This window comes from Morone saxatilis, unplaced genomic scaffold (assembly GCF_004916995.1).
Source record: "Morone saxatilis isolate NCDOM2014 unplaced genomic scaffold, NCSU_SB_2.0 Contig3, whole genome shotgun sequence".
Classification (NCBI taxonomy): Eukaryota; Metazoa; Chordata; class Actinopteri; family Moronidae; genus Morone; species Morone saxatilis.
In genome coordinates, this window is record NW_023339873.1 from 10,882,371 (window position 1) to 10,894,161 (window position 11,791).

Genomic DNA, 11,791 nt, shown 5'->3' on the forward strand with positions numbered 1-11,791 from the left:
GCATGTGAAGAATTGACATTAAAGCTGACTTTGACTTTGACTTTGACTGATTAATGAGTATAGAAAATAGTGAAAATGCCCATCACAGTTTCCCAGTTTCCAAGGTTATGTCTTCACATTGCTGGTTTTGTTTGAACAGTCCAAAATCAAAAAGACATTTACACCTTAAAACATAACAAATAGAAAAGTTGCAAATCCTCATATTTGAGAAGCTAGAACAGAAGCAAAGGGTATCTGGTATTAGATGAAGTTTGTGTCAGCGTCTAGTCTTGATTCATTCCCTCGATTGCATCCTGCACCCAGAGGTTGAGAACCACTGTTCTTGAGTTTCACGTAGTGTAAATGTCTGCATCTCTGAAAAACATACCAAAGAAGCTGTTGACTTGTTCCTGCAAACTAAATGCGCCGAAGTCATAGCACTATGCTGCTATGTTGTTCAACGACATTATCTTCTCATATGTGGACACAATATGTGAAGGAAAAATGTGGAGTGAGCATGTGAACGGCCTGTTGAAGCTAAGATTTCTAACTCTGACACCACACACGGATGGCCAGGGCCTAAAAACTTTAAGGACATGATCTATTTTACTGGGACGTCTTAGATGGGAAGAAAAAACAGATCCTTTTTTCCGGACGTATAACAAAAGCTTTCTCTCATTTCTGTCAACTTTATTACAACAGCTAATTTCAAACATCAAGTGATAGCTACAGAAGGCAAACCGACTCAAATTTGTTTCAAAGCTGTGATTCATAAGCACTGTTTTCTTGTAAAATTACACTTCAACAATGAGCATCCTTGTTTTGTCACTACATTTGAGTTTCTAAGGCCCTGTTGTGATGTGTCTACAGTGATTTATGTCCTAGTTGTGACTTTCCCTCCTTGCTGGAGGAAGCAGCTTTATGTCCCAGTGTTGACCATGAATAATGGCATTGTGAAAGCTGGAGACACAGGGAATCAAAGCATCTGACAAGATGTTGTGCCATATACAGGTTGTGTTAGTGTTATTATCTAGTTTCCAGTGTCATCTTCGTCTCAGGCAATGCCCCCTGTTGTGTCTTCAGTGCGTCATGACTCATATCTGAAGCCTCTGAAGGGATTTTCCTTCGCTTTTAGATGGTGTAGACTACAAAGCTCAATGAAATTCTTTTCCAGGAAAACTAAGAAAAGCATACTTTTTTTAACATCGTGATTTTCATGGTATTCAGTGTATGTTGATGCTGAAGGCTCAATAATTCAGTACTAAATCACTGCAGAGAGTTAGATATTTCAGTATGTAAGTGTGTTATCCAGGGGAATTCTTTACAGCCTTTACTCCTAACACTGTTTTTTTGCTCTGGGATCGGTGTGCTAAGCACTGAAAACATTTGTGTTAAGACCCTTATAGGTGGATATATCACTCAGCATTAATAGGATCAAGTGTGATTATCCTCTTTTAATTGTGAGAGGTCAAAGGCTTATGAAGGGGCTGTAGTTTTTTCGCCGCAGTCCTAATCACTATCTTTACAGTTTTAAAAGTATCTGACCACTAATCAGACATTTCATCCTGATTGCAGGACACTTAAAAAAAGAACAAAAAAAACTTGTTGTTGAGCATTTACTGTGTAATATAAGTCGAGAAAAAAGTCAAATTAAAAACGATATGCCAACATTAGAAACATACGTTTGAAGATTTGTCTTGCTCTTCACTTTGAGAATAAGTCAGTTTCAATGGAGAATATGCATTAAAATAATGCAAATAATTGTTTTGAAATACTTTTCTTTTTGGAGATCTTATCATTTCTTAACTGATTTCATTTTTCCTGCTTCTCCACACCAATTTCAGGGAATGCACTTCAGAAAGGAGATTTCTAGAGGAATCCATGAGAGGCCTGTTGTGCTTTATTGTGCAGGAAATTGAACATTCATCCTTTTGTCTTCTTACTGTAAGAGATGAAATTACTGTAAAATCTATACACAGCATGCTGTTATTGCAAACAGAAAAAGAAAAACATACCAGCTCCTCATCTTGCATGCAAACAACAATGCAACTTACACAATTATATATGAATTAAATAGGTCTTGCAATGGAGTAGATCAAAACATTTTATTGTATGAAAAATATATCCATAAAACGGAACAATATTTACAAAAGAGTAGCGCCATGCAGGGCAGAGAGTAGCACCTTCACTATGATCCCCAGTATGAAAAACATCAGTCTCGGTTCTCTGGATTCAGTCCGTTTAAAAACCGAACTTCACAACAATACTGACGAACACAGTGATGCGCACATCTCAAGGTCCTGACTGACTGATTACAGACGCAATTACACGAGAAGGGGAAATAAAACCAAAACTTTTGACACACAAAATACTTTTGTTCACAAACAAACAAGGTCCAAACAAACCAACCTGTTTGTGGATGGATCCTAACAGGATGTATAGATGTCCAATATGACACGAAGGAGCCTACTGTAGTACATCCTACAATGTTGAACAAATTACTTTGATCCAACCATATAAAAAATAAATACACCTAAACCACTATTGACGGAGAAAATCTATCTAAATGGAGTTATAATACTGAAAAATCTGCAGCATTTTTGTTTTTGTCATAGCAGCTCTAAAAAGATGAGAATTAATCTACACATGGATAACTAGATTATTGGATTTTTCCAGCCTTTCTCTGTATTGATCCAGCCAGTCTCTGAGCTCTGTGATCCGATACCCCTCAGGTCCTCTGCCACCCTGGTAAACAATCTTTCCCTCCTGCAGTATATAAAGTCTGTCGAAATAAGCTCCGTACGCAGCGTTGGAGGAGTTTTCCATGCTGTCAACCACGACCATGCAGCCGGGTACCTCCAGATGCATCAGCTGCGCAGCGTTCAGCCGGTCCTCCAGACACCGGTGTTTGGGGATCTGATAGGGCGCGTCAGTGCTCATCCAGCCGTCGGAGGGGTGCGCTTCCTCGATGTACACTACTACAGAGTCTGCTATATCTGCGTTCTGCTGCACGACTCCCTGGAAAGCCTTCAGACGCGCCATAAACGGCGGTCAGGTGCAGCTGCCGAAGTTGAGGATGAGCGGTCTCTTGTCTTTTGCGTAATCGAGGATGCGGCTGCGCCGCTGATCCTCCAGCTGCACAACTTCGGTGTTTGGGGCCCCATGTCCGAGATGCGCTGCTTTCAGAAAGTCCAGTTTATGGCCGTGCCACACTGCCTTGAGGGACTCCAGGCTGAAGAGACGATTTGAGTCCGATATGCACAGAGGAGGATCGATGACATCGCCCTCCTGCTCCTTCGTCCTGAAGAAAACCCTTTTCCTTATGCATAGAAAGTCAAGCAGCCAGAACATGACCGCTGCCATCAGAAAACGGGGCAGCAAGACAAGACAGACTATTGCATTTTTAATAGCTTTAATAGTATTCATTATCACTTAGAATAACAACCCGAATGGTTTTGAGCTGTGCCACGATCTTGTGGGTTGAAGTTGGGTTACTTGCAACTTCCCCTCTTTTTATAGCACCGGCAGATTTGAATGAATCACACCCCGCCTCCAAACTGGGGCCGAGGCCTCACATGGTGGGGATTACCTTCTGTCAACTCCACAGCTTTGAGTCACAGCCAAATGCTAAGGGTGCAGGACAGGGTGCAGTACAGCAGTGCGTCGGTCATTTTCTTCTGGCTGTTACATTTAACGGTCCTCATGCTGTGTGATCAGTAAAATCGTTTGAATTTTCTAGCATATCGTCTGTGCTAACTGCTTAAAGGTGCTGCTGCAGACTTACTGGAATGTCAAGGACTGTATAAGCACATTTCAGGAGCTGTTGACATACTCCATTTAAAGGGCTGGCTTGTATAACTAGGCTACTACACTGTCCTCAGCTGATCCGGTCACCAATAGTGGACTGTTTGTTTCAAATGTCACATAAGTTCATATGTACCAATGTTAGCTCACATGAGATATTATCAGTAACTGAGAAGTTGTATTCACATGAGATTTATACACTCACATTTAAACTATTTAAATAATATGATTTATCAGAATGAGGTCTGACTTTAAGTTAAGATTCAGAGATGGAGAGGTGGTATGGAACATTGTTTATGCCACATGAAAAATCATTTAAAATTATTTCGGATATTAAAATCTGTGAAAATGATCAATACTGATGAAATCAGATATCTTAAATAAAAAAGTCAGAATTGGGATTATAGGGGAGAAAGGTTACTGTCTCCAGAAATTGTCACAATGTTGAGGAAAAAACACTGAACACACACACACACACACACACACTATGCTTCCTCAGGGTCTGTCAGGGTGTGGGGACATCAGTGTGCAGCACCAGGACTCATATAGCACTCAAACCCCTCAGGATGTTATTCAGAATCTGGAGTAACTTCACTTATGTTTGTGAGGTCCAAAGAAACATAAGCTATTCTTCGTCTGTGGTTAGAAATCTCCAGGATTTATTTATTTAAAGGGGGCCAGGATCATTTTAAATGTGTCCTGGCTGATGTCTGAAGGCTCATAAAACTACAAAGAAAACAGTCTCTGTTTGTTGCTTGTGAGGTGTTTGAAAAGCTGTCCTCTTTAAACAACCACTTTCTGATGGTTGACTAATACTAGTTTGCTGGGTTATTCCATTACGTATTGACTCAGTGTCTGCCATTAGACCTAAATAAGGTCAGTTTCATGTGATGGTTACCCATTTAATGATGAGAATTCATTGTGTAGAGTAAGGGTTAGGGGGTTGCAGTTTTCTTAAATTATAAAAATCCACTACAGAGCATGCTTCAGTCAAATAAACCATGTTAATTGACTGACATATTGGCATTTCTAGATTCTTAAATCATTGTTTACAAGCTGTAAAGGTTGTCTGACAGACGAAAGAGAAGGACATAGTCGGTTGACTCTCCTTTTCTTTTCTCAGAGAGTTACAACAGGAGTTGTGGATGAGGAAATCTCAGCACACTGGCCAACTCAGAGCAAAACCCAGTGCCTCAACAGACAGGACAAATGACACATGATCTGGAGTAATGAGGTCTGGACCACATGGTAAGAGGTTTTCAATTGGCGGCACCGTAATAAATTGTATTTAGGCAATACACAGCAAGCAGATGGTTGGTCTCTTATTTGTCAAGTTAGAAGAAATACATGAGCCACACAAATGACAAGATTAGGCAGACATAGCCTAGTGAAGATTATCAATGAATACTATCACATCCCACCTGTTGTACACCTGCTGAACACAGACTCTCAGTCAATGAATTCAGCTTGTCAACATTAATATTAACTTCATAAAGATTCAACTATTAGAGCAATAACCGCCGTAACGAAACACAACGCAACCACAAGGGATGGCAAGCCACCGCCACTACCGTACGTGACATCACGCCATCAAGTCATGTTCAAGTTTTTTTTTTAAGAAGGGAAAGAGTGCTAGAATGGGCTAGGCTGAAGAATAATAATATTGCAACACCGCATGCCGCACTGTAGAGCCACCCTAAATCACAGCAGGGAAAATTTGTTCACTGCGACAGCACTATCAACTATCAGAGACTTTATTGGTATTCAGAAAGCAACATGACAGAAGCTGTAACTACAGATTGTGGCTAACCCAGCAGAGCAAATACCTGACAAAAAAAGAGCTTTACTACATTAATGCAAACATCAGACTTATTTGCAGTTATGACCATAATGGCCTAATATGTACATAGATATTATTGTCATATCCCTACTTCAACACCATTACATTTAATTAGTGTAACAAATATTTTCTGAAGTTGTGTGCACCGGTCACTTATAAAACATTGGCTTTCCCCTATAGAGACAGGAAGAGAGGGGATCATCTATCGATACCTGCTTTTAACTGATTCAAAAGAGGTTGGAACTTGATAGAAAGTCTGCCAAATCATGGGGAAAGATGATGCCCAGGTATTTCCAACTTCCCATTACAAGTTCAGCAGAAACATTTAAAAAACCTTTTGAGAGATATAGGGGGACCTTGTTTAAGACAACTGCCAGACACTTTTTTATGACCAGTAGTTTTTATTATTTTTTGACAAAAACATAAAAACTAAAAAAAAACTTTGGAAGAATGGGATATCTGTTTTAATCATTAGTCAGGTGTTCTCATGAATTGCTAACCAGTGTGTTTGCACCATGGGGCACAACCACAACATATGAACCAAAATGCCATCACTCTCTCCACACCTTCACCTGTCTGGACTGTCCTTAGGTTTCACCTTGTGTAGGAAACTACACATGCAGTCCAGTATATGCTTTTTATAATCTTAAATTTGGTGAGCCCTGTTCTAAGCTCTCTAGAAAATTTCCCAGAGTTCTTCATAATGTTATCCCTTTCTCCATCTGAGAATGATAGATTAAGTTCGGTAGATTAGCCTGATTTCAGATTGGAGATTTTACTGTCACTGTTACTAACAGGAGGGAATAGTGTGTTAAAGCCTTGTGTCCCTTCCCAAATATGTTAATTATCTCTGACAGGGTTTCTGAGTTTAGAGGTGTGGATGATGCATAAAAGGATGTCTGAGTTAGAAGGTGTCAGACTTAGAAGTCGTCTAATATGAAGATACGTCCAGAACTGCTGTTGAGGAAGACCAAACTGTTTCACCAGTGCCATAAATTATTTTATGGTGCCCCCTTCATACATGTCTCCCATTACCAAAATACCTTTCTCCACCCACTGCTTGCGAAGGAATGTTTTTTGTCTATTTTTAACATGGGACTTAACCAGATACCTGCTGCCAAATTTAAGTGGGGATTAAACTTCATCATGAGTGGGACTCTCTTCAAGTTCCACAGATCCATTGGATCAGTGAGAGTGGGTCTTAGCCTCTTTGGAGAGAACTACTACAACTTCCAGCCAGTGCGTCAGTGGGAAAGGTGCCTCATGCCAAAAGCGTGGTGGTATAGTAATAGACTGGGGATGCGAAGTTGGTATTTAATACTATTATTAGGCCAGCATTAGTTTCCTCCCTTAAATAATGTTCTTGTGCAGTTTGAGGAAAGGGGAACTACACTCTGACAGGAAATAGAATGAATGTATAATTTGAAATAATGCAATAATAATAATAAAGCACAGAGGGTCATAAACAAAGAGGAGAATGTCTTCCACGTACAGCATAAACCTATGAATTGACTGCTCAATTTGTATCCCTGGTAATGTTGAATCTAGGCAAATGACAGTTTGAGGTTTATGGGCTAGCGCAAAGAAATCTAGGGAGAGGCGGTCCCCCCCCTTAATGCCTCTGCTGGGTTCAAAGCAGGGCAGAAAATCCATTCGTTGAAATTGCAGCTTCAGGATGGGTATATATCCAGCTAATTAATTTATTAATGAAACCATATGATTTAAGAGTGGAAAATAAATAGTGCCACTCTCCCCTATCAAATTCCTTTCCTGCATCTAGGGAGGTGTCAGCTAAACTATCATTCTGAGTGGACCATATGATGGACAGGCAGAAATGTAAAGTTAGCAGTAAGTTGTCAATCTGGCAGTACAGTGTACAGTATATACTGATCAACCATAACACCTGGGCTTCCCTGGTGGTCATAATGTTCTAGCCCCACCTACAACAAACTGTGATGCACTGTGTGTTCTGACACCTTTCTATCAGAACCAGCATTAACAATTTGGAGCTACATGAGTTCCTCTGTTGGATCGGACTACACAGGCCAACCTTTGCTCCCCATGTGGATTAGTGAATGGCCATGGCCGCCCATGACCTTGTTACCGGTTCATCGCTTTTCCTTCCTTGGACCATTTGTGATAGGTACTGACCACTGCAGACCGGGAGACACCCCACAAGAGCTGCAGTTTGGAGATGCTCTCTTTTTTTTTAATTCACCTATAGAAGAGTGGATAAAATAAAATAGTTTAAAAATAATTATAGAGAATTATTGACGTACAACGTCAGCGACTTAATTATTACCTACGTGTCCAGTGTTAAGAACTTTAGTTAGCAAATAAGACGAACATAATGTTAAGGCATCAATGTTTTCTAGCTGCGCCTGCAGCACAGTCTTCACCATCATATCATCTTATTATAAGCCTTAGGCATAACACCTAAGCCAAATGAATGTAAACTCAATGTGAAGAGCATTAAAACTAAGTTGTCCCCAGTGGGCTTCTCTAGAATGTTTCGTCTTTAAGCTTTTTGGGTGTTATTTATTTTTCCAACTTTTGTACACAGATATGGTAATAATAATAGTACAAGAATTATGTTAAATTGCATACTTTGTATTGGACAAATGTGAGAAACCCTAAGCAACCCACCAAATATGTGCACCTAACTTTTCCACAATCCTATGGAAAATGTAGAAATTTTAGGCTATTGCAACATGTGTGAATACAGGCCAGCATCGCGTGAACAACAGCACCACTGCTGGAAACAATTTTAGGGGAAACATTATACGGAACAATGTTAGCATATGATGGGGCTAGAAATAAATAAATAGTCAATTCTGGAAACAGTGTAGTGAGGTGGGGAATAGTATGTGTAGTCTCTAGAGGATGGATTACGGAGACACTGCCAGACACTTTTGAAAACACTTTAGAAAGTGCTGCACTCACCAGGGAGCCAGAGGACAACATACAAAACACTGGTGAAAATCCACCCACAGAAATAAACAACTTCACAAGCTACATGTGTAACAAGGCCACTAACTCATTTCCACAGGAAAAGCTAAGAAAGGGGATAAAAGCTTCTTCTCACAGCAATATTGTAAGGACATCTTTCACACATTCAGTTTCCTGTACACTTCAGCATAAACAGCAGTCAGAAATCAGAAAGCAGTCATACTGGGTTAGTATTTAAGCTGTCTTAAACCAAGTTAGACACTAGAGAAAGAAAAGACATCAACGATAACAGAAAACAAGCAGTTAACATAGATACAATGAAGATACAATATTCTGAAAGTATAAAAATGAGAAGTGAATAACAGGAGATTAAGATGAATCTGTTGGAACCGCCTGACTAAAGATAACAGATGTATCACTCTCTTGCTCAGGTCCTGTCGAGTCCAATCCAAATCTTACACAGGTGAAAGACTTAAATCATGACAAATCCCAAACTGAGGTGGACAAGAAAGTTTTTATTTGACTCAAAAATATTTCAGGAGTTTAGGTTTGAATGTGGCTTTCGTAGACACGGTCGGCTGCTCCTCCTTAAATATTACACTGGTGGTAATCAGTGTAAAAAGTCATTTTTAATTTCAGTGTCCTCTGCCTGATGTGATGACATCATTGGTAATTTTTTTGGCCACTTTCCTTCACCTGCCATCTATCAAGCACAATGTATGTACTGTATGTATTATGAGCAGTCCCGCTTTCAATTCTTCTATTCCTTAAATTATTTCTTCAAGGTTTCCTGAGGCCGGTTGGGCCGGGGGCGTGCAACAACACAGGCACTGGGTAGGTGTGTATGTGTGAGAGGTTCATTATATTGTGTATTTTCAAGTATCTCTAATTACATTAATATGTCACACTTTTGAATATGTTAACTTCAGTAAGCTGAAAATTATGCTATCACTATTACCGCTGCCACTGTAATATTCATATTACAGCTACGAATACTAACATTACTTACTACTAATACAACTACTGCTACTACTGAGACTGAAATGTCTCAGACCAACATTATTAAACCTTTTTTTTAACATGTGAAACTATTTAATCAGCAGGGTTTTTATTATTTAAATATTTTTTTAGTATAGATGACATTCTGTGGAATTTCAGTGTTTGGTTCTTTATAATACCAATAATGAAACAATAGAAACATTATCTGTGGTCTCTCATTTTAAAATAAAGTTTAATAATCATTCTGATGTGTACTTCTCACCTTGAGAGAGAATAACGATAGTTTCAGTTGCACCTATACCTAATAAATATACAGTAATAGCTAATCATTACTGTACCAAATATTGTTGTCTAAAATTAAATAGAGAAAGAAAAACTTTACACAGCTATATATTATATGACAATGTTGGTACATAGGGAGCACATATATCCTGCTCACATACCTGTCCACCCAGAGATTAATGTTAATGAGTCAGTAGCTATGTTAACATAATATTCCAATTACAATCGGTAAAAGCCCAAACAAAAATTCTCCATATAAACATGAATCAGAAAACAAAGGCCCGAACCGGTTGAAAATTTCAATTTGGCTGCAGATTTTAGAGCCAGACATTGCAGTTGCTCTCCACCAACTGCAAGACCCAGGGCATGAAAGGAAACACCTGGCGGTTGCCAGATCAAAGAGCTGATTGGCTCTTAAATTTTTACCACAAACACAATGTTTTGTAGAAAATGTTCTGCCTTATTGCGATATTTAACGCTAGAGTGCAGGTTATTATTGTTCAATGAAAGTTAAATGTGTTCATCTCGATTGAGCCTAATGCATGGGGAAGTAGGTTTCTCCACTTCTAAACAATTGGCAGATTGCAAGCTAAAGTGAACCTCTGTGGAGAGTTTGTTTTTGGTACAAACCCTAAAAGTATGGAATTAAAAAATGAATGCAGCCAGGATAAAGTGTTAGATTGAAATCACATGTCACACAGCTGTTCTGATTAAATTCCCCAGCACATGTAAACAACAGGCCATATTAGGTCACATCCCATGTAAACAGTTGACCCAAAATCTTCAATAGGAATGATTTCAATCAGAATGAAAAAAGGTGTGCATGTAACTACAGCTAGGGTCTTATGAGGGTGTTCTGTTCAGCGTCTGTCTAGGCTCCACAGGGATTCAACATCTGGACACACATATTAGCCATTACTGGCCAACTGCCATTCACTGGTCTGGTGTGCTTATTCAACAAAAGCATTCCAGGTCTAGCGAGCACATGGTATATTGGTTAAGCCCTAATCTCCTGTTACAGTAAATCCATGTCATATTTGACTGCAGGGTGGCCATAAACCAGACATGAGGAGAGATGTCATTTGTCTGAGGCCCACAGTCGTGGTGATGACTCAGACAACAGATGACGGGGAGTCGAACAGTAAGTTGATATCTAAGTTTGTCTCGGCTTATCAGCTTATTGCAAATTTACAAAATGCTAAACTAAACTAATGCATTCCCTATAATACAATGGTAGTAATCATATAATCTGAAAGAAGCGTATATGATGTGGTCAACAATGGTCAAACTATCATCAGTTTTTCTATTGTGCTGTATTGTTCTGACCTTCCTCTTTGTTTTTTTGTTTTTTATTTGATTTGGCTGTTGTAACACTGCATTTCTTTCCTGAGATTAATCTTAATAAAGTCTTTTAAGTACGTCATCTCGTAGTGCCCCCAGTTGTTTTCCCGATTAACCAACTCCTAAGGTTTGGTTGTGCATTAATTTGCATTTTCTTAGTATTACTATGCCAGGATTCTTTTCTGTATCATTAGTTTTATTAAGAATTATTACTGAAACAATTAGCTGATTTATCAATTAGTTGATTGGCAGAAAAGTTTTTGACATCAATCTTGAAACAGCCACTTGGTAAATCTTTTAATTAATTTATCAAGCAAAATACAAAACATTTGAGATTGCTGTATTTCTCTGTTTTATATCATTGTAAGTTAAATATGTTTTTAATTGTAGGTCGGACAAAAGCAGTTTCAAGATGTCAACTTGAGTTCTCGGAAACTGTTAGACATTTTCACTATTTTCTAACTTTTTAACGACCAAACAATTAACTGATTAATCCCCATTAACATTGGTATCAGTGGAAATTGTGTTATTGTCATTAATTAGGAACTTGCAGATCAAATATTGTTCAGCTTGAAATGTGTATGCACACAGCAGTCT

The 11,791-nt window shown here is 38.9% G+C and overlaps 1 protein-coding gene across 1 annotated transcript; it reads right to left on the reverse strand.

Moving 5' to 3' along the window:
• Positions 1 to 2,094: 2,094 nt before the first annotated feature.
• dio3a (iodothyronine deiodinase 3a) lies at positions 2,095 to 3,503 on the reverse strand. The gene has a single exon (XM_035674220.1). The coding sequence runs from the start codon at positions 3,403 to 3,405 to the stop codon at positions 2,620 to 2,622; it is 786 nt and encodes a 261-aa protein (XP_035530113.1). The 5' UTR covers positions 3,406 to 3,503; the 3' UTR covers positions 2,095 to 2,619.
• Between the last annotated feature and the right edge of the window lie 8,288 nt (positions 3,504 to 11,791).